This window comes from Nannobrachium achirus, assembly GCF_963921795.1.
Source record: "Nannobrachium achirus genome assembly, chromosome: 15".
Taxonomy (NCBI): Eukaryota; Metazoa; Chordata; class Actinopteri; order Myctophiformes; family Myctophidae; genus Nannobrachium; species Nannobrachium achirus.
In genome coordinates this window covers 47535562-47559756 of record NC_137822.1, presented here as the reverse complement: position 1 = coordinate 47559756, position 24195 = coordinate 47535562, and the positions used below count along the sequence as shown (strand labels likewise).

Sequence of the window (24195 nt, the reverse complement as noted above, 5' to 3'; positions counted from 1 at the left end):
TTAGACTAAAACTAATACTTTTCAGGAGACTAAATTATGACTAAAACTAAATGACATTTTATTCAAAAGACTGACCAAAACTACATGAGATTTAGCTGTCAAAAACAACACTGGCCCGGTGGGAATGATGCTTTGTGTTCTTTTGCTCCAGCTTGGGGGAGAGTCACTGTGGAGACTATCTATGGACACTCCTGTATGGAGGTGTGTGTTTGGTTCTGTGGTGCAGGCTGCAGTATTGGTGTGTGTGTGTGTGTGTGTGTGTGTGCGTGTGCGTGTGCGTGTGCGTGTGCGTGTGCGCGTGTGTGTGTGTGCGTGCGTGCAGACAGTGTTTGTGAGTTTGTCGCAGTTGGGTGCAACGCTGCACCTCCAAGTCCGGATGTTGGTGACGTCCACCCAGCCTCTAGGCAACCAATTAAACCCACTAGGCAACAAATTAAACCCATTAAAACCTACAAACTTAGCTTGCAATTAATTATGACACGCTGTGATCTTGTAGATCTGCTGAATGGTAGTCCCCAGGATAAAGATGCTTGTGTGTATAGAAGTTAAAGGACAACTTTGTTTTCTTACAACAAGGGTTCATATTTTAGATTGTAATTAGAGAAAAGAAAAGATGAGTGTTAAAATGTTTCCATTTAATTCTTTATACAGTTTTAGAGATTTTAGCAATGTTGATTTCAGTGGGTGGGGGCATGCGTACAAGTGGCTAAATATATATTTTTAGACACAATAAGGCAGCGATTTATTTACTATTTACAGTAATACTACCAGCCCCCATAAGTCACATCTGCCCATGAAAGATTGCTGTGCATCTTGGGAATGGGTTTATTGCGTCTAAAATACATATTTTGCCACTTTTGCCCACTGAAATCAAAATCACTAAAATCACTAAAACGATAGAAAGCAGTAAATGAAAACATTCTAAAACTCATCTTTTCTGTTCTCTAATTACAATCTAAAATATGAACCCTTGTTGTAAAAAAAACAAAGTTGTCCTTTAGAGAAACCTCTTGCTTCAACAGACAATACCAGCATTGGGAGGAGTGGCTTGGCCCCTCCCTGACCAACATGGCTGCCTCAGCCCATGGAAGCAGTATCTAGGTGTATAAATATCTCATCATAACATCTATGATCTAGGTCAGGGGTCGGCAACCCAAAATGTTGAAAGAGCCATATTGGACCAAAAAAACCCAAAACAAATCTGTCTGGAGCCACAAAAAATTATAAAAGCCTATATCGTTGTTGTTGGGTAGAAACCTTGTATCCAAAACTTTGTTTTGTATTTATCATTTACAAAAATGAACTAAACTAGTGAAAACAGCCGATCTACAAGCACACAACGCCTCGCGGTGCGAGGCGTTGTGTGCTTGTAGATCTGCTGTTTTCACTACCTTTGTGCGTCAGTCTTGTATGATGAAGCAGGGTTTTAGGCCTACTTTGCAAAAAAAAGAAAAAAAAAATACAAATTTGAAACTTGGAGATACAAGGTTTCTGCCCGACAGAATCTTTTTCCATTTTCATACATTTTTGAAAAAAGCTCCAAGGAGCCACTAGGTTGGCGCTAAAGAGCCGCATGCGGCTCTAGAGCTACGGGTTGCTGACCCCCGATCTAGGTGTATAGTAGCTCTGGTCCATAGCGTTAGGGAGAACTCCACTAACGCTATGGACCAGAGCTAGATGTATAGATATCTCATCATAACATCTATGATCTAGGTCAGGGGTCTTCAACGTTTTCAGGCCAGGGACCCCTTAGTCGAGAGAGAGAGATGAAGCAGGGACCCCCACAACCTGTTCATAGAGTCCATATAGTTTCATTGTTTGACAGCACAATCATCAGTGTATTTTGGATTCATGTCAATTTGTGTTTTGAGATATTTAACCACTTGAACCGTCAATACTTAATAAACTTGACCTTTTATACTGTACTTAGTCTGCTCTTTTTTCGCCTCTACACCAAACCTCATTGCCAAAAATAGCCGATCTACAAGCTCACAACGCCTCGGCTATTTTTGGCTACAGTTCTCAGAATATGGACGCTAGGGTTCAAGTTGTTAATGTAAAAATGTTTGGCAGATTTGGAGGACCCCCTATAGTAACTCCGAGGACCCCCTAGGGGTCCCGGACCCCCTGTTGAAGACCCCTGATCTAGGTGTACAGGTATCTCATCATAACATCTATGGCATGAAAAGGGCAGGGACAAAAACACAGGGCTGAGACTGCTTCTTCTTCCTCCTGCTGCTCCAAACACACAAAACACTGGCAGACAAAGCAAGCTGAATGGCTTCACTTTACGGCCAGGACCGGGGGGGGGGTGTGGGGGGGGTGTCGGGTGGCAGGGTTCTTTTTGTTTCAGATCTGGGACAAAGAACACACCTGTACAGGAACGAGGTGCCGCCCCCCCGCCCCCCCGCCCCAGCTCAGACTACACTCAAAGAGATGAAACAAACACAAGGACACTTTATTGTAGCCATTTGTTACGCTGCGTTTTGTCCCACCGTCTCCGGCGTTTTACATTGTTCCATAGAGCTGATGATAAGACGCTATGTTCTCTGCTTTTTTTCTGATTGATTGATTATTTTATCAGACAAAAATGGAGAACAGTGCAAGTATAGTCAATGCAATAGAAAGGTAGTACAGTACAAGTACAGTTAAACACCCTGCCTAAAAGGAACATCCAAAATAAGACCTTGTTAACGTTGGAATTTAATTCATGGACATAATAAATAGCAAAGCAAAGAAAACATTCAATAATATTGCAGTTATAAAAACACTATATGTATAATCTGCGGTTACTCTCTCGGTTATGTTATCGATTAATCCCCAATTGATTGAACCCCGAAAAGATAGTTTATCAGCTTGAAGCTTTAGTGTTCCAGTTCCAAATGTTCTGCTGTTTTTGTTTTTGTACGAGTTCTCTCCTCTGATTGGATAAAACTGGTATCCTGACCTGAAATAGTAGGACACTGGTTCTCAACCTGTGGGTGGATGATTTTGGGCGGTGATTAACTTCATGTGCAACGTTGTTTTCTCACTCAACAGTAAACAAACCAACATAAAGTTTAAGTGTATAGAGGGTATTATGCATATTTCTAGAGTGACAATTTAAGGACCTTTTAATGCCTCTAAAATGACAAATTAAACATTGGCCAAATGATCAAATATTAGAGGAAGAAATTGTGAAAATAGCCGATCTACCTGACAAGATCTATAATCTGTTCATTATAACAGGGGGTCCGGGACCCCTAGAGGGTCCTCAGAGCTACTACAGGGGGTCCCCCAAATCTTCCAATACTTGTTATATTAATCTGAGAACTGAAGCCAAAAATAGCAGATCTACAAGCTCACAACGCCTCGCAGCAAAGACCTTTGGTGTAGAGGAGAAAAAGAGCAGACGAAAGGCCAAGTTTATTAAGTATTGACGGTTGAAGTGGTTAAAAATCTGGAAACACAAATTGACGTGAATCCAAAATACACTGATGATCGTGCCGTCAAACAATGAAACTATGGAATCTATGAACAGGTTGTGGGGGGTCCCTGCTTCATCTCTCTCTCAACTAAGGGGTCCTTGGCCTGAAAACGTTGAAGACCCCTGCACTCTAATAGGATGCCAGGTCATCTGTCTATATAACATGTTGTGTCTAAATGACATCTTAGCCCTTTGCATAATCCTTGGAGGCCAGGTCAAGTTCTACGGCGAGTGAATAGAGTGAAAAGAGCTCTATTTAACACGTAATTATTCTAACAGAAAGAGCGATCACCTTACACAACCTTTAAAAGCTCTTTGTGGCCCCAGATAACATGTTTGTGATCGTCAGAGACATAAGGTTGTAATTTCCCTCTCTTGAATTGACTGGACGTGACAGACTACAGATATTCTCTTTCCGGTATTTCTTGGAATCGTCCGCCTGCTGGCATCGGAGCCGATCTGTTTGGCAGCGACGTTTAAAAGAAATATGTTGGAAATGGGTGTGAGCACGAAAAGGTCTATGTAAATGTTGTGCGCTGAGCATCGAAACGCAGCTCAACATAATCACTACAACACCAGCAACACATTCTGCATCCATATGCAGCTGCAGAGATACAGAACATGTTGATTTGGAGAAAACAGCACATTTTCAGTCCGTTTTAATCCGTTTTATGAATAAAATTTCATTTAGTTTTAGTCTACTAAATGTCATAAGATTTTAGTTGACTAAATCTACTGTTGATTTTGTCAACACAAATGTATCTTTGCGGGGCCTTGATGGCGTCATAATGCCTGATTTTGGTTGCATGCAGAAAATAGCAGATCTACAAGCTCAAAGTGCATCGCAGTGCGACAGGTTTGAGAGCATGTAGATCGCCTTTTTTTTCATAGCACCTGAGCACAACCAAACATACAATTACTTGTCTTTTAGTTCTACTGGATCTCTTCTACACTAACAGTCCCTCCCCAAGATTTTAGTCTAGTTCTCATTTGTTGACAAAATTGTCAACCGTTTTTGTCATCATATATGGCTCTATAGCTTAGTTCTTATTTAGCTTTGATATAGTTTTGGTCAATGAAAAAAAGGTAGTCTACCAATAGTTTTCATCATCATTTTAGTCAAGGGAATTAACACGGATAGATAAGGCAGCCATGACAACACTATGTGATGTGGTGAAACTATTTTGCACTGAAACACATCTAAACCACCAGAGAACCAACAAGCCAGGGTTGTCCAAAGTGTGAAAATATGAAAATATCTTGGTGTCGACTGCACCTCCTGTCATACTCGACTTTTTATACCAGGGGGTCTTCAACGTTTTCAGGCCAAGGACCCCTTAGCTGAGAGAGAGATGAAGCAGGGACCCCCACAACCCGTTCATAGATTCCATATAGTTTCATTGTTTGACAGCACAATCGTCAGTGTATTTTGGATTCATGTCAATTTGTGTTTTCACATATTTAACCACTTTAACCACCTTTCACTCTGTACTTAGTCTGCTCTTTTTTTCCCTCTACACCAAAGCTCTTTGCCGAAAATAGCTGATCTACAAGCTCACAACGAGCGAGGCGTTGTGAGCTTGTAGATCTGCTATTTTTGGCTAAAGTTCTGCAAATATGTACACTAGGGTTCAAGTGATTAATATAAAAATGGAGAAAAAAAAAAGTTTCTATCACACAAAGATTTGGAGGACCCCCTGTTGTAACTCTGAGGACCCCCTAGGGGTCCCGGACCCCCTGTTGAAGACCCCTGTTTTATACCATAACAAAAATCACATAAACATAGACATTACAACTATTTTATTTAACTACAGTGCAATATACTGTATATTTTTTTGCAGTATAGCCAAGTCACTCAGCTGTGCTGTGAACATAATCTAACTCAGCCTTTTGTTCCACATGCATGCACTTGCATTTCTATTATATTTACATTTCAATAAAAGTGTGTTTTGTTCAGATGCCAGTGCAGCCAAATGTCACCAGGTGTGGAAAAGGTTTCTACGAGAAAACAAATGGCCTTTCTTTCAAAACACTGATACACGCAGCTAATAATGCATTTTAGGTACAGTGTGCCTTCGTACCACGATTGGTCCGCAGACCAGATTAGGCTTAAGCTCTATAATTCAAACATTCTGAAATTAACCGATCTACAAGCTCACTACGAGGCACATTGTGAGCACAGAGATCTCATATTCCAAAACAAATTCAAAAGATTTCGAAATGTATAGAAAATTCTTGCCTTTAATGACGTGCGCTAAACCTGGATGCCAGTTTGAAAGTAGTTAATCAGTTCAAAGTTCAAAGTGACGCAACAGACACACACATACACATGCACACACGCACACGCGCACACACACACACGCACACACGCACACACGCACACACACACACACACACACACACACACACACACACACACCTGTCAACACCTGTAAACAATACAAAAGACAAACATAAAAAGATTCCCCGCACACTCCTGACTTCCGACGCACAAATATTGATTTTGGACGCAGAGAAATAAAAAGAACAGGCTGGCCTTCTTCAAGACGTCGCTTCCTAAATAAATATTTGTGCGGGAAGAGAGCGACTCTTTCATGTTTTTATTATAGCACAAACACAGCACTCTGTCACTACTACAGTATGAGTCACACATACTGTACAATCTGTCAGTGTTGGGCAAGTGATACGTTACTAGTTACCGATGGTGGAAAAAGTACTCACATTTCACTTAAGTAAAAGTATCAATATTGCAATATATAAATACTCTATAAAATGAGCTTTAAGTATCTAAAGTAAAAGTACAAAATGTTTGAAAATAGCCAAGGTATAGAATAGGGCTAAAGTGGTTTACGTATTATTTTATAACATTATAATTTATATCTCCAAAGTAACTAAAGTTTTTAAAAAAAAATGTAGATTTATAGTACAATATTTGGATCTGAGATGTAGTGGAATAGAAGTAAAAATATTGGTCAAAATTGTAGTTAAGTAAATGTACTTTAGTTACTTTACACACCTGCTACTTACATTACTAGTTACTTGGTATCAGGAGTTACTAGTTACATTACAAGTTATATTACTATAGTATGTTACTTTTTCCTAGTATAAGCTTGTAGATCTGCTACTTTCGGATCGACAGAAGCATAAAAATAATGTCTTAACTCATTTAATGCCACCCTTTCACCACTAGAGGGGGCCAAGTGTGCCACAGACAATCCCATAGAGATATGCTGGTATATGCAGAAGCCCTGCAGCCATGACTTGCCTAAACACTTTCCTTTGTGCATGTACAGGAAGAGGATGAAGTTAGCTTGAAGTTAGCTATTGGCTACCAAGCATTTTAAAAGCCTTATTTTCGTCAACTTAGCCATGATTAAACCTTGCACACCTCATGCATGGGAAAAAAACAGAGAAGAATGAGCTCTAAAAAATCCAATGCAATCCTGGATTGCATTGTTGTGGGTTTGTGCAGTTTGTTCACAGCTTTCAAACAAAAAAATCCGATTGGAAATCCGTTCAGGCATTCTTGAGATAATAGCCATTATGTTTTACACTGTTGTGAGCTTGGAGGTCTGCTACCTGAGTTGTATGGGGGTTGTATGGGGGTTAAACATGCAAAATCGCGATTGAAATCATGTTCACTAGTTTTGATGGGGTCCAAAAAAAAAAATTCAAAAAAAAAGTTTTTTTTTTTATTTATTTTTTTGAATCACGTGTATACACGTGATTGGCACTGTGGGATGCGCTAATATATCACGTGTATACACGTGATTGGCACAGAATGAGTTAATTGACTAATACCCCGTTTTAAATTCCAAATCATCAAAGTTAAGTAGCCTAAAAAAGTACAATATTGTGTGGTGGACTAGAAGTATAATGAAGCATTGAAAAATGGAAATACTCAAGTAAAGTAGTAGCGGGACCCATTTGGGGGTCGCGGACACATTTTTATGGGTCTCTTAATTTTTTGTTTCCTACATTTTGTATTCCAAAACATTATAAAAAAAACATTAATTCATGATTAAAAGAACATTTTTTCTTCAACAATGAGTAATTTAAGTAATAAATAAAAGAACATCGAAGAAATTCCATAAAAAGAGAAAACAAATGTGTCCCAATTTGGCTGGGAGCCAGTCATTGGATTTTTATTCATTTTCATGTTTTCATTTCATTTGAAAGCTGGGGATCATAGCTACAAAATGATATATTGGTTGTGGAGATTGACCCAACAGTTTTGAAGATATGGCTTATAGAATGATGCCATGCTGAAATACTACTTTTGAGATATTCAAGTTCTAAATACATTTCTAACCTGCAAATGACCTGACGATCTCTCACATTAATTAAAAATAGTCTTATTTACATGCAGAGTTAAGCTCTGGCGTTTAAGTGAAATGTAGCCTGAAATTTATGAAATGCTTTAGTGGCTTTATCACATTTTAGTGAGAAAAAAAAACAAAAGGTATTTTCAGTCCCTGTCTAAAGCTGTACTTTCCGAGATGACTGGCTCTCAGTGAGATTGGGACACAAATGTTTAAGTAGTGAAAATAGCTGATCTACAAGCTCACAACGCGGCGCTTTGCGACGCGCTGTGAGCTTGTACATCTGCTGTTTTCGCTAGTTTGGGATCCAGGGCAAACGTCTAATTTCTCTTTTGGGTCTCGGGCTAAGAAGTTTGGGAACCACTGGTCTGAAGTTGTACTGACAGTACTTTACTTAATCACTTTCTATCACTGAATGTTGTGTCAATACAGTAGAGTAAAGAGAGGCTCTGACAGACAGAACGTGTCCATGACACTAATGTCATCCACACGTTCTGTTCTGTCTGCTAAGACCTTGAGGCTACAGAAATAAAAACAGACAAACTACCCACTGTACTACATTCATTATGTGTTTAAACACAGCATGGTCAAACAAAGCTCTTTTTCTCTTTGTTTTGTTTTATACTAAAATGGTCGTCCCCTATCAGATATCATCCATCTAAAGATGATTACATGTCATAGATAAAGACCAGATCAGCGATGGAAATCATGGAACAAACAAACAACACACGTGAGAAACCTCGTATCTCCCTGATTTAGACCAGGGGTCTTCAACGTTTTCAGGCCAAGGACCCCTTAGCTGATAAGAGAGATTATAGTGTATAAAACTGTGTTGCAGATTTTCATAGATTTCATAGATAGACATAGACATAGTTTGACAGCACTGTCATCAGGTCTATGTTGGATTCATGTTGATGTGTTTTTTCAGACATTTAACAACTTAAATAATCAATAATCAGTTAATCAGTAAACTTGACCTTTCACATTGTACTTGGTCTGCTCTTTTTCACCTCTACACCAAAGCTATTTGCCCAAAATAGCAGATCTACAAGCTCTCAACACCCTGCTATTTTTGGTTATACAGTTCTACTCGGAATAGGGATGCAAGGGTTCAAATTGTTAATTTAAAAGAATGATTTTATCACACTAAGATTTGGCGGCCCCCCTGCAATAACTCTGAGTACCCCCTAGGGGTCCGGACCCCCTGTTGAAGACCCCTGATTTAAACCTTTTATATTGTTTCGTGAATATTACTGCCCTACTTCGTCAAACATGCAGTGTCACTAGGGCTGTCACAATTACAACATTTTACATGACGATTAATTGTCACTCAAATATCTTTGTCGTTGACAATTACATTTCTGTTTGGCTTGTAGGCTTTGGAAGTTGCACAATATGGCAGATATGACACATTATCAAAATATACAAAGAAATGACTGACATATTTGACAACTTCGTACTTAAAGAATGACATCGATAGTGGAAATAGACGTTCTACAAGCTTGTAGATCTGCCATTTCCACTATTCTTTTTTAAATGTATGAAAAACGTTCAACTTTGAACAATTATGACGATTACGACACAGTGTCACATGAAAGTAGAAAACAGACAGCCGATGAATCTAACAAGGATAAATAAACTAAGTGCAAGTGAAAGCTGTCATATCTGTTGGGTTCTATCAATATTGACCCATAGTAAGGTTTAAACAAGAAACTCGTGATTAACTGCCTTTTTTCGCTGACAAAAACTCAATAAAAGCTAAGCTGTGATGACTAAAACTAAGACTAATTATATTGTCAATTGTGTCAACAAATAAAAACTAAATAATGTTTAGGGAGAGACTAGTGGACAAGAGATGCAGAAGAACTGAAATGAAAAGTCATTTCATGTTTGGTCGCGCTCGGGTGTTGCGCCCTGAAAATAGCAGATCTAAAAGCTCACATACAATGCTTTTTTTTTTCTTCTCCCCAATTTTCTGAAAAAATAGTCGTTTTGGACGTACACGATTTCCACCCTAACAAGCAAGGATATATATGGTCACTGTCGGGCAGAAACCTCGTATCTCCAAGTTTCAAATTTGTACGTTTTTTCGCAAAGTAAAGCCCTGCTTCATCACACAAGGCCGTTGCACAAAGGTAGTGAAAACAGCAGATCTACAAGCACACAACGCCTCGCACCGCAAGGTGCTGTGTGCTTGTAGATCGGCTGTTTTCACTAGTTTAAATCATTTTCAAAATGATAAATGCAAGACGAAGAGTTTCGGACATACAAGGTTTCCACCCGACAACGACGATATATTAAAAAAAAATAAAAGAAAAGAAAACAGCTTCAGTGACTAAGCACAAAACCTGTCCCATGGTTGTAACAGTATTCTGCATTGTGCTGCCCTGGGCTTTTCAGAGCCACGCACAAAGCCAGCTCAGTGTGAGAGACAATGAGAAGAGAACCACACCCAGTGAGACAGGTGGCTGACAGACAGACAGGTCCCTTTAACCCTCTCTAGGGAGAGACAGGTAGAGAGAGACACACCGGCATTCAGCGCAGGAAGCAAAAAATACAACACAGACACACCCTGTGTGTGTGTGTGTGTGTGTGTGTGTGTGTGTGTGTGTGTGTGTGTGTGTGTGTGTGTGTGTGTGTGTGTGTGTGGGAGCAAATGGGATCAGGTTTACCTCTGTAGAAAGGAGAGAGAGAGAGACAAACAAAAAACCCTCCTCAACAAAACAATATCTGTGGTGCCAATCAGAGCGTTTAGAATCATATGATCTGGATTGTGTGAAACTTTGTGTCGTGTCATGTGAGAAACCTAATTGACACAACTTTTTGGGGTCAAATTCAGTTCCTTTGCAGAATCCTCAGAGTTAAGAGTATCTATTTGTAACTCTCAGAGTGTACACATCATGCACAACTAGAAATCGTCTGTAAAAAGTGCCCTCTCCAGACCATGAATGCAGTTTTTACTATGGTGAAAGAAATGCAAATGCCCTCTCTTTCCATGCCATACCTGAAGACAGCATTCAAGAGAATTGCCTTGTCCAAACTCTCCTGAACTTGAACGCAGCATCTTATGTTGAAAGAATTGCCCTCTCATGTGTAGAAACTAGAAATCCATGCCATTACACCACAGCTCCAGAACTGACTTGATTATGCTTAGTTCAGTGTGGTATCACGCTGCGACGCGTTGTGAGCTTGGAAGTTGGAGGTCGGCTATTTTAGATATTTCCACCAAAAGGGCCTTTTAGAAATGTCAGCCCCTGCCTCTCCAACATTCTCTGCACGTCCCTGGTACACGTGTTAACCAAATGGAATGGTAAATAAATTAATGCAAACAAAGGCTAAGACCATTAATTCTGTCTCTCCTTCCTGATTAAAAAAAAAAATTAACAGGAAGTTGTCATTTATAGCAGTAGGCAACCTTAGGCACGGTGCCAACTGGCACACTGGCATGAGGGGGAGAGAGAGGAATTATCGTTTAAAATTAAATATTCCAAAAGGTTTAGTCAGTTAACTGTTCTGCTGCTGTTGACGACGCTCACCGTCATTGAAAGGGTTAATACCATGGCGCCGTTGACGGTGAGGACTGTCAATCTTACTGTATATACAGTAAAGATATTATTACTTACTGTACGTCGCTCCGGTCCCGCCCGCATCGGTAATGTCCGCGATTTGTTTACAACGCACGTCGGGCGTGCACGCGAAGTGAAGCTCCTCCATAGTAAATCCATTGAGAGGCCCATAAAGAAACTTCAATAACTCATAAAAGACATTTGTATACAAAAAGGGGTCTCCACTCTGCACACTCTAGACACGGGATGCGCGCAGCCATGTTTCCCTTCTGGACCCACACTGTCATGTGACTAGATGACGTAATCGTTGCCGTCAAGTGATAATCCAAAAAAACAAAAACAACCCCCTTCCAGCCCTTCAAAATAATAGCGGCGGCCTATGGAGGAAACGGCGTGGCACCGAGGCACCAAGCAACCTTCAGATTAAGAGGCACTATTAGTGTTAAATGAAGTCCCCTCACATCTATTACAAATGACATCCTGCACATAACTCTGTCTGGAGACTCACATCTCACATCCTTCCACAAAACATTAGAAAATAGTGAGCTTGATTAAAGCATGGCTCAATAAGCAGGATTGATAAGGTGCTCATTATCAATACAAATGAACAAGCTTCATCCCTACACTTTGTGTAAAAAAGGTTGCAGATGCAGACCCCATGTCGGTTTCTATGCCAAGAAGAGTGAGTTTTAGGCCTGCTTAACGGTGCAACTTAAAGCTCGGTCCTCCAGACTCCAAGCTTTGCGATGCAACAAAACGCTTGCAATAACACGTTGCAGAGGCCTGCTTGTACGTGAGGTGCAAGTTGGCACCTCGACTGAATGCAGTTCTAGTTAGTATTATTATTACTAGGGGATCCTTACCCTTCTCCTCTCCCGTCCCATCTCTGAACTTCATAAATAGCCATATGCAGCCGTATTACTGTATGTCTTGATATTATGATGTCATTCTTTTACCCCTCTCTGATTGGCTATACACGACGGCCCGTGGCCATGTGATTGGCTACGGGCATAAACGGCCCGTAACCACACAGACGCGGTTCCTGGAAATTATAAATAGATATAAGATTATAATATTACCTGTTCTACAGTGGGTACAGCTCAGACAGGCGTACATCCTATTAGTATTATATTTACCTGTTCTACAGTGGGTACAGCTCAGACAGGCGTACATCCTATTAGTATTATATTTACCTGTTCTACAGTGGGTACAGCTCAGACAGGCGTACATCCTATTAGTATTATATTTACCTGTTCTACAGTGGGTACAGCTCAGACAGGCGTACATCCTATTAGTATTATATTTACCTGTTCTACAGTGGGTACAGCTCAGACAGGCGTACATCCTATTAGTATTATATTTACCTGTTCTACAGTGGGTACAGCTCAGACAGGCGTACATCCTATTAGTATATATTTACCTGTTCTACAGTGAGTACAGCTCAGACAGGCGTACATCCCGTTGGAGTGTTCAGTGTAGGTCTGCCCGTGCTCACAGGGTAGACAGGTACCCTGCTCCAAGTCCCTCTCACAGGCCTTCTGCACAAAGGTTCCTGCAAAACACACACACGCACGCACACGCACACACACACACACACACACACACACACACACACACACACACACACACACACACACACACACACACACACACAGTCACATGCACACGTTTAGTCTCTAATTATACACACTGTGTCATGCATACACTTATTATAACCAGCTTAAACACTTATATACAGCCTGCAGACCCAGTCCTCCACAACCAGGAGTAGACAACGGTAGGCCGACCTGCGCAACCGTTTTTAGACTTTTGATCGCTTTATTTTTTACACTTTTTTTGGCAAAACATTTTGTCCGTCTATAACAACAATAAGGACACCGGGGTTGAAAAGGTGTTAATTCTGGTGTCATTTTAAGTGAAAATGTTCAAATATTTGCCAAAAATGTATTTGAATCTACAAGTAAAGTGTTGCGATGAGACACACTGTGAGCTTGTAGTTGTTTAACCCATTTAGGCCTAAAATTAGTGGATGCTTTAACTATTAAAAAAATAGCAGGTATACAAGCTCACAGCGCGGCACCGAGTGCCGCGCTGCGAGCTTGTAGATCTGCTATTTTTGAAAAAGTTGTGAAAATGTGTGCAAATCTTTGAATATATGTATTTTAAAAGCGAACGTTTGTAACTCTCGAAACTCTCGAAATATTTTGAGATGGGGGTCCGTGGCCAAATACATATCATTTTGGGGGTCCTTCACATGAAAAGGTTTGAGAACCACTGACATAGTAGTCTCTCAAGAACAGAGCTACAGTTGAGTGAAAAGGACCTTTTCTTTGACGATGGCTGGCCAGATTGCTGACATAGAAACATAGGTTTTTTTCAAAAAACCTTAGAAGGATTCAAAAGACACTTATAGAATCGGGTCAATTTTCACGAGTTTTCAAAAATAGCAGATCTACAAGCTTGCAGCGTGGCACTCGGTGCCGCGCTGCAAGCTTGTATATCTGCTATTTTTCAATAGTTAAAGCATAAAATAATGATACACAATAATGTGCACCCGTTCTGAATGGGTTAATTGTAACAAGAGTATTTCTACATTGCAGTAGTTGTTACTTTTACTCAAGTCAAAATCACTGTTAATCTTTCAAGGTTTTACATTGATTTCTTTATATTCATTTTATATTATCAATACAATCTCAGTGTTTTTGTGCCAGTTATCTGGAGAGCCCACTTTTCACAATACCCTCAGCAGCCACCAGGGGGCCTCGGCCCCACAGGCCTACAGTATGAACGGCTGTGCATGGGAACTGCTGTAGATTTAGATTATACACTGACCTTTCACCCCGGCGAGGGGTGTGTGTGTGTGTGTGTGTGTGTGTGTGTGTGTGTGTGTGTGTGTGTGTGTGTGTGTGTGTGTGTGTGTGTGTGTGTGTGTGTGTGTGTGTGTGTGTGTGTGTGTGTGTGTGTGTGTGCGCGTGATGGTTTAATTATTTTCACAGTAAGTTCACGCATGCCACCAATTAGCCCACTTGATTCTCATGTGTTTTCAGGCGTTATGTGAAACACATGCATGCAGCAAAAATACAAGTTAAAAAAAGAATGTGAATGAGACGTCAGATATGAAATATGATGTAAAATATGAACTACAGTATGACGTAATATTGTTAAATAGTGCAGCATATGAATATCATATCCATGCATGCACACTGCACAGTACTTGCAATAGTTTTATTGAAATAACCACACCTGGTTACAGATGGACTGCTTTGTTTGCATGTGCTACGAGCATGCATAGTGTGTCTGTTAACTAATTTGACACATACACCAATACCTCATTTCAAGACATCTTCGTCGATATGTATACCTCGCATGTTGATACCTCGATATCGATAACCTTCGATATATTGTCCAGGCTGACAGTACTGTGACATCATATTGATATACTGTAGGTGTAAAATATATCTAGATATATTTTACACCTATATCAATATGATGTCACAGTACTATTGAAAATGATCGACACGCAGGCACTTAAGGCACATGGCACATGCAAAAAAAGTAAGTTACTGTGCAGTGTGCATGCATGAATATGCTATTCATTATCTAACTGGGTTAGGCAGGCAGTGGACCTAAAGCAGAACAACATTTAAAACTATATATTGCAATTGTTTTTACTAATATCGTGAGTAATATCGATATCGAGGTATTCAACAAAGGTTTTCCTAATATCGTAGACTGGGCTCCCAAGTACCCTGACAACAGGTACAACGTTCTAGTATAAAACCAGACTTCAAAATGACGATGAAGGCAACATGATGATCAAATAAATAAGAGCCATCAGTCAATGTCACTGAATGTCATGTTGAGTCAGGTGACACAGCGTGAACAATCACAACAATCCTAAAAACATATTTTACGACAGGAGTTTGGCAGTTCTTCACCACTCTGAATAAGGGACACTCCTCCTCCTTGATGCTTTTGACGTGTGGCTTTGCGTCACCGTCATGGGTCAGGAATGACTCATTTTCAGGGTTTAGCAAACAGTAGGATGGCCTTAAGACTCTGAGGTTGATCCTTGTCAATTAATATTCAGAACAGGTACACATTATTTTATGCTTTAACTATTGAAAAACAGCAGATATACAAGCTCACAGCGCGGCACCGAGTGCCGCGCTGCGAGCTTGTAGATCTGCTATTTTTGAAAAATTGTGAAAATTAGATGTATAAGTGTCTTTTGAATCCTTCTAAGGTTTTTTGAAAAACCTACGTTTCTATAATGTCAGCAATCTGGCCAGCCATCGTCAAAGAAAAGGTCCTTTTCACTGGAGCTCAGTTAGTCTGTTCCTGAGAGACTACTATGTCAGTGATTCTCAAACCTTTTCATGTGAACGACCCCAAAAATGACATGAATTTGGCCACGGACTCCTCAAAATATTTAGTTCCAGGGACCACCCAGAAGCAAAATTTGATTTACAAACGTTCGCTTTGAAAATACATATATGTTCAAAGATTTGCACACATTTTCACGACTTTTTCAAAAATAGCAGATCTACAAGCTCGCAGCGCGGCACTCGGTGCCGCGCTGTGAGCTTGTATATCTGCTATTTTTCACCGGTTAAAGCATTCAATAAGTCTAGGCCCTAAATGGGTTAGAGCACACGTCTCATCAGACACAGCGGACATCATGACAACTCAATCAAAATGTTTAGCAGGGTTTCTGAACGCTCAGTGGATTGTAAACAGCATAATGATACGTTTCCTGCTGCTGATCTGACGATTACAGGCCCAATAAAACATCAGAAAATAAAATAAAACCATGGCCATGGCCAGCAACAGCAGGAAGTCATAAAAGTCAAACCAAATGCATTCTTTTTCCAAGAAAACAAAATGGTTGCCATCATCATCATCATGAAGTAAATAAATATCCGAGGCCATATTATGGCCTCGGATATTTATTTACTTCTGCCAATAGAGCTGGCTCGAGGTTGTTGTTTATCCCCTGTGGGTCTCGAACATGTTCATGTCAAGGACCCCTGAATTAACATGTACTGTATTTGGCAGTGGACCCCCATCTAAAAAGGTTGCGTGCAAGGGACCCCCCATGAGAGAAGATTTGTGTTTTAAAAATGTATTCCAAATTTGACACCAATTCGTTCAAGATTATTGAAAATGTACATCTGCACATTGTGTTGTGAGCTTGAAGATCGGCTATGTTTGAACATCTGAAGTATAACATAAGGGGGACCCCCTGGAAACCCCTGAAGGAAACCCTGGGGGTCCCCAGACCCCACTTTGAGAACACGTGTTAATCCCAATGTCCCAATTAAAGCAGAAGAAAGAAAGAACATACACACTACACAACACAACATCTACACACTCTAGAGAGAGATGAAGCAGGGACCCCTTAGCTGAGAGAGAGATAAAGCAGGGACCCCTTAGCTGAGAGAAATGGAGCAGGGACCCCTTAGCTGAGAGAGATAAAGCAGGGACCCCTTAGCTGAGAGAAATGGAGCAGGGACCCCTTAGCTGAGAGAGATAAAGCAGGGAGCCCTTAGCTGAGAGAGATAAAGCAGGGAGCCCTTAGCTGAGAGAGACAGATGAAGCAGGGACCCCTTAGCTGAGAGAGAGATAAAGCAGGGACCCCTTAGCTGAGAGAGATTAAGCAGGGACCCCTTAGCTGAGAGAGATGAAGCAGGGACCCCTTAGCTGAGAGAGAGATAAAGCAGGGACCCCTTAGCTGAGAGAGATTAAGCAGGGACCCCTTAGCTGAGAGAGATGAAGCAGGGACCCCTTAGCTGAGAGAGATGAAGCAGGGACCCCTTAGCTGAGAGAGAGATGAAGCAGGGACCCCCACTACATTAAAACATTGTGTTGCAGCACTGAGATCAGTGTATGTCAGAATCATGTTCATTTTCAGACATTAAACAACTTACATTACATTTAACAAGTGTCAATACTTCGTCAACTTGACCTTTTCCTAAACCAAACCTCTTTGCCAAAAATAGCCGATCTGCAAGCTTACAACAGCGCCGTTTTTCTTTTGGCTAAGGTTCTCCTCAGAATAGGGATGCTAGTGTTCAAGTAGTTAACGTAAAATAATATCACCCAAACATTTGGCGCCCCCCCCCCCCCCTTGTAGTAACTCTGAGGACCCCCAAGGGAGGGGTCCTGGACACCCTGTTGAGCTTTGGAGAACGCCAGGAATGAACCATGAGAAAAAGTCACATGTTGGGATTCTATTTATCCCTCGGTTCAAGCCTCATTAAACTACAGGAGCTCTGCTCTTGTAAAACGCTAATGATCTCCATTACATGCAGTGGTATTTACTGTGTCTCCAGGCACATAACATGCACACACACACACAGGTTCAACTGACACACTGTGTTTTCATACAGGTTCAACTGACACGCTGTATTTTCTCTTGAGGGCACAAAGGCCAAATGCCAGGGCAGGTAAGGCCATCAAATCACACAAGATGTTAGTCCATTGAAAGAATTAGGCTAATTTAATTTAAAGGGTTAAGGATGTAGGATTTAAATGTAATATGTAGTTTGTCGCCCTTAGTCGTCTTTAATACTAGTATGTAGACTATCTGCAGTGAAATAAACAATCTATGGTATTTACAATCTGATCCATGCTCAGCCCTGCACCGAACAGAGTCACCTGTTGTTGGTTATATTATACAGTATGTGTTGTTATTGGTTATATTATACAGTACGTGTTGTTATTGGTTATATTATACAGTACGTGTGCAGAAATGCATCGCGGGGGAACATTTGCCAAAAAAATAGCCGATCTACAAGCTCACATTGCGACGCGTTGTGAGCTTGTAGATTAGCTATTTTGATAGTGTGAAAAAAAAAACTATCAAGTATGAGCTTGTAGATCGGCCATTTTTTGGCAAAGACATTTGTTAGAGAGTGAAAAAACTGTATCAAGTACGTATATTTTAAGTACCTTTTGCCAATTCTAGAGGGTTTAAATGGTATGCAGCTCGGCAAATACAAGGTTTTTCATGAATGTGTTACTAGATGTCATTACAAACACATCCATGCCTTGGTTGTCTCACACAATCCACCACAATCTCATAAATAATGTTTTGGGATGAGTATTCGGCCAATCAAAGTGACTGCACTGGCCAATCACAGGGCATCTATTTAGTAGAGTGTGATGGCTTGTGTGGGACAGCGATGACATGGATGTGTTTGTAATGACAACTAGTACCACATTCATGAAAAATAAAAACACTTTTGACCACAACAAATAGTGTAAAAGCGATAGGCTTATAGGCTCCACTCTATGCTATGAGAGCTGCTGGGTTCTGCTGGGGAAACTGGACAACAGGGGCATTTCTGCCTAATAGACCCCATGGACAGTCTTTTTGGATCAATATAAGTAGGAAAATGAGCCTAGATGTGATTTAGGGCGGAGTTGTCCTTTAAGCCATGTGTGTGGGACCAGATTAAAATAGCGTCCCGTCCCCCCAACATGAACCCATTCAGACTAGGAACACATGTGTGACAAGTAACCACTTTAAACGTATCTTTTATACTGTCATATACTGTCAAAAATAACAGATCTACAAGCTCATAGTTCGGCTATGAGCCGCGGCTCCGTATATTGTAACTAGGGCTGGGATGCGATTCAAATTTTTAATCTAATTAATTACAGGCTCTGTGATTAATTGATCGCAATTAATTGCACATTGATATTTGACCTGAGAAGCTTTTTATTTTTTCAAGTAAAACACATTTTTGTTGTACGAGTGAATCAACGAGTGAGTTTTTTAAATCTAAATTTCCCTGGTGAAAGTACTGCTGGTTCTCCACACAGTTATATTATTATAATAATAGTAATAGTAGTAGTAGTAGTTAGGGCTGTCACGATATGACATTTTACAAGACGATTAATTGTCACTCAAATAATTGGCGATTAACGATTTAATTGTGTATTTGTCGTTCATAATTACATTTCTGTTTGGGTTTTAGGCTTTGAAGTTGCATATGGTAGATATGACACATAACCTAAATATACAAATACATTACTGACATATTTGACAACTTACTACTTAAAAAATAACATTGATAGTGGAAATAGCCGATCTACAAGCTCACAACGCGTTGTGAGCTTGTAGATCTGCTATTTCCACTATTTCTGAAATTTTTCAACATTCACGATTATGACGATTATGACAAAATAATTGCGATAATGTCAAATAATCACGATTAGACGATTATGTAATAATTGTGACATCCCTAGTAGTAGTAGTAGTAGTAGTAGTATTATAGTTCTTACCAGCCTGACAGTTGTCACAGCACAGTCCCTGGTGGAAGTACTGCTGGTTCTCCACACAGATATATTATTATAATACTAGTAGTAGTAGTATTAGTAGTAGTAGTAGTAGTAGTAGTAGTAGTAGTAGTAGTAGTAGTAGTATGTCATAGTTCTTACCAGCCTGACAGTTATCACAACACAGTCCCTGGTGGAAGTACTGCTGGTTCTCCACACAGACGCGGTGTCTCCTCAGAGTGTGGTTCCTGTAGTCCTCACTGGACCACTGGGGCGAGGAGGGGAGGCCCAGGGACCCCTGGACCCCCTGGACCCCCCCAGGGACCCCCCCAGGGACCCCCAGCTCTGCTGCTGCTGCTGTGAGGGCCTGCAGGCCTGAGGACAGCACCAACACCATCACCTGATGGAGACACATAGAGAGAGAGAGAGAGAGGAGAAGAGATTGTTATTATTATTAGTGGAAATCAAGAGTTGCTCTTACGAGCTGGTTGCACACGGCTGCGTTTTGTCGTTGCGTTTTGGAAATCCAAGAGAGAGAGGAAACAGAGGGAGAGCAAGCACCCTGTGGCGACAGTTGCGAAAACCGGGAAAAGAATCTACCCTGGTCCGAAAATAAATATGTAACACGAATAGTTTTTTGATAGTTTTTTTTTTTTCCTTTCCTGCAATATCTGGTGTTAATTGTTACATGTAAGGGACTATGGATGGAAAAAACTAAAATATATCCACGAGTTTCCTACGCCCCATAGTGCATTGCGCAAACGTCTGCATCGATCTTCCGCCGCCGATTTACAAGCTCACAACGGGTTGCATCTGCGACGCGACGTGAGCTTGTATGTCTGCTGTTAAACCCGGAAGTTTGGTCCTGATAGTCTCCAGTAAATTCCCGCGGAAAGTCGTGGATATGTACTGTCCTGTCCCGTTTGTAGATCTACCATTTTTGAAACTTTTAACAAAATTCTGTATGACAAGTTGGACTGACATGCCAGCGGATGGAAGCCAGTTATGATTTCATCACAACATGTTCAAAACGTTGGACCCCCTCCTCCAAACAGACACGGCTCTCAGGTGATTGAAGCCATCTTTGGCGCGCTCCCAGGTTGGAGACCTGTGGCCTCCCAGGGGGGTCCCGGACCCCAGGTTGGAGACCTGTGGCCTCCCGTGGCGTTGCGTTGCATGTGGAGCAGTAGAGAGCAGACTGTGTTGCTCTCATCATCACAGACCTTGTGTGAGCAATCTGTTCCTAAAAGCCTTAATCTGAACCACCTGACCTGTGAACATCTGCAGCGGGGAGGCAATTAACACAGCCTCGCAGCCACAGAACAGGCACAGGGCAACAAATAAACTAGAAATATAACACAGTGCTGTATGCGGACGACACAACGTTCTATAGACGCTATAAACGCTAACAAACCACTGCAGGCAACCATCTAACTCAATTATACCACCATCCGTTTCCCCTCTCGTCGTGTCCACCGTGTGTTTAGGTGCTAAAAAATAAATGAGAATAAATCAGCTGATCTATGAGCCAACAACGCGTCGTGAGCTCGTAGATAGGCCGCTCACAATTATTACATAATCGTCTAATCGCAATTATTTACCATAATCGTAATTGTTTTGTCATGATCGTCATGATCGTTTTCATGTTGAAAACTGTTCACATATTTTAACGTTTTCAAAAATAGTGGAAATAGCAGATCTACAAGCTCACGACCTGTCACACCGCGACGCGTTGTGAGCTTGTCGATCGGCTATTTCCACCGTCAATGTTATGTTTTAAGTATAAAGTTGTCAAATATGTCAGTCATTTCTTTTTATATTTAGGTTATGTGTCATATCTGCCATGTGCAACTTCAAGGCCTGCAAGCCAAACTGAAATGTAATTGTCAACGACAACATCTGAAATGTAATCGTTAATTGCAATTATTGGAGTGACAATTAATCGTCATATAAAATGTCATAATCGTGACAGCCCTACTCGTAGATAGGCTGTTTGAGGAACAGGCGTGTGTTTTTAAATTGATATAGAATGTTTTATTATCAGGATTGTTAAAGGTACAGCTAGTAAACAGTCAAAAGGTTAGGATGAGGAGAACACAAACAAAGCCCTGCGGTGCTTGTTACCCATTGTGGTCCTTTGGACTCAATGCATCAGTGATACATAATACTGCATACAATACAATACCAATACAATACCAAACACCTTGGAAGAGAAGGCTAAGGTAATATGTATAGAGAAAGGACGGGTGGGGGAGATTCTACTATTAAAGGACAACTTTGTTTTTTTACAACAAGGGTTCATGTTTTAGAGAAAAGAAAAGATGAGTGTTAAAATGTTTTCATTTACATCTTTCCAGGTTGGGGGCATGCATGCAAGTTGCCAATTCGCACACAATAAGCCAATTTCCAAGATGCATCGCAATCTTTCATGGGCAGATGTGACTTATGGGAGCTGGTGTAAATAGTAACAAAAAATGGCCTGCTTATTGTGTCTAAAAATACATATTTAGCCACATGTACGCATGCCTCCACCCACTGAAATCAAAATAGTAAAATGGCTAAAACAATAGAAAGCAGTAAATGAAAACATTGTAACACTCATCTTTTCTTTTCTCTGATTACAATCTAAAATATGAACCCTTGTTGTAAAAATAAGTTGTCCTTTAAGGTGTTCAAGTAGCCTAGTTACAGTAAACTATGTTTACTCCATTTTTGAGGACAGGAAGTTCCTTTACGTCTTACATAGGCCGTTCCACGTTTTGGTGGCAGCACCATAGTAGAATATTTACATTTTTACACGTTTGAGCCTGACTGAAAGTAGAGAAAACAGTTGTGTTGTATGTTTTACAAAGAATTGTGTCATTTTATTTCTGCCTCTTGGCCAGTTCCCACTAGTAAAAAGAGAACGTGTCTCAATGTGTTTTAATGGTTAAATAAAGGTTGAATAAATAAAAACTGTATACATTTATTTATTTGTGTACTTGTAAAGCACTGCAGATGGTGGCGATACATTCAGCGCTAGACTGGCTGTAAACACCAAACAATCACTGCAGGGAAGGATCAAACTTAATTACTTCCCGATCTGTTCCTATTTTTTCTCCCCTGTTGTGCACCGTTTTGTTTAGTCCAGCCCCTACATCGCCTCGCCCTCAATCGTGCGAGCGCGTGTGTGTGCGCGAGCGTGTGTGCGTATGCGTGTGTGGGTGCGTGTGCGTGTGTGTGTGTGTGTGTGTGTGTGTGTGTGTGTGTGTGTGTGTGTGTGTATGTGTGTGTGTGTGTGTGTGTGTGTGTGTGCACGGAGGACAGCACATAATGGGTGTTTGATAAGGTATCTCAGCCCAACACCAGCGCAGGGCCGGGCCCCGTATCCAATGTGATCCCAGGCAGTAATCCATTCACGGCTGCTGTTGGATAATAACAGGTCCTTGTATAGGTTGGGGGGGGGGTGTGGGGGGGGGAAAGAGAGAGAATACGGCCCAACACTTTAGCGAAGCCCTCGGGGCGCTGGCGTTTTTTTTTTTTTTTTTTTTTTTCGCTTCTCACGGCTTTTCAGCGCGTCAACGTGAGAAGGCTCCATTCAGCGGGGAAACAACACACTTTAGTGGCTCCTACTTCAAATGACCCACATTCTCAGAGCCCGGCCCTTTGAATGCTGGGACATGCGACACCCCGCACCGCCCAGCGCACCCAGCGCACCGGGGCTGCAACGCGACACCCGGCCGTGTAAACGAGAGGGCCCTCTTTTTACCCCAAGGTTTTGTCTCTCTCTCTCTCTTTCTCCCCTCCTCCTCTCCCTCTCCCTCTGTGTGTGTGTGTGTGTGTGTGTGTGTGTGTGTGTGTGTGTGTGTGTGTGTGTGTGGCACCCTGATACAGCACCCATGAGGAGGGTGGGGGAGAGAAAGAACAGGTTAGGGTGGGGATGAGAGAGAGAGAGAGAGAGAGAGAGAGAGAGAGAGAGAGAGAGAGAGAGAGAGAGAGAGAGAGTCAGGTTCAGACTATGAAAGAAGGGTGTGGCGACTCTTTAGTTAACCTTTTTCGACCTGATGTCCCCGTGTTGCATTATGATGCTAATGCTCCTTAAAAGAAAAGGATATCCACAATTCCACGCACCTGCATTATGATGCTAGCATTCTAAACATCATACCTGCTAGGCTAGCTACTGCAACAGGTTGTGCTCAAAATCTCTCCTCTCTGCAAATCTGGTTTATTGGCTAAATTCACAAGCTGACAACTGAATGAAATAAATAAATAATACAAGAACAATGTAAATAGCTCGACAAAAGTAACATTTGTTGTGTTTTTTTTTTCAAATTCAATGCTAAATGCCACTTTCACTTTCAATTATTCAACTCTTAATTACACCTGAAAACATCTGTAATCAACTGCAATAGTCTAATCAAGAGCTTAAATAGTTGCATCAGATGTGCAATCTGGCCTGACTAGAAGTTGGTTGACTTGTTGACTGTGATTAGAGCAGTTAGAAACATGGCTAAATTTAAGGAATGGTCAGAAAAGTTCAGAGAAGAGATTATTGCTTATTTAAAAAAAGGAAAAG

At 41.0% G+C, this 24195-nt stretch overlaps 1 protein-coding gene across 1 annotated transcript in view; it reads right to left on the bottom strand.

The window, feature by feature from the left end:
• Nucleotides 1–24195, bottom strand: part of tnfrsfa (tumor necrosis factor receptor superfamily, member a) — a gene marked incomplete at its 3' end in the record, with an annotated part of 83232 nt that overhangs the window by 11267 nt on the left and 47770 nt on the right. Inside the window, exons 2-3 of the mRNA XM_080743687.1 lie at nucleotides 19803–20040; nucleotides 12775–12906 (exon numbers count right to left, since the gene is read on the bottom strand). Coding sequence (XP_080599813.1) covers nucleotides 12775–12906; nucleotides 19803–20040 — 370 coding nt within the window. The remainder of the gene's footprint in view (nucleotides 1–12774; nucleotides 12907–19802; nucleotides 20041–24195) is intronic.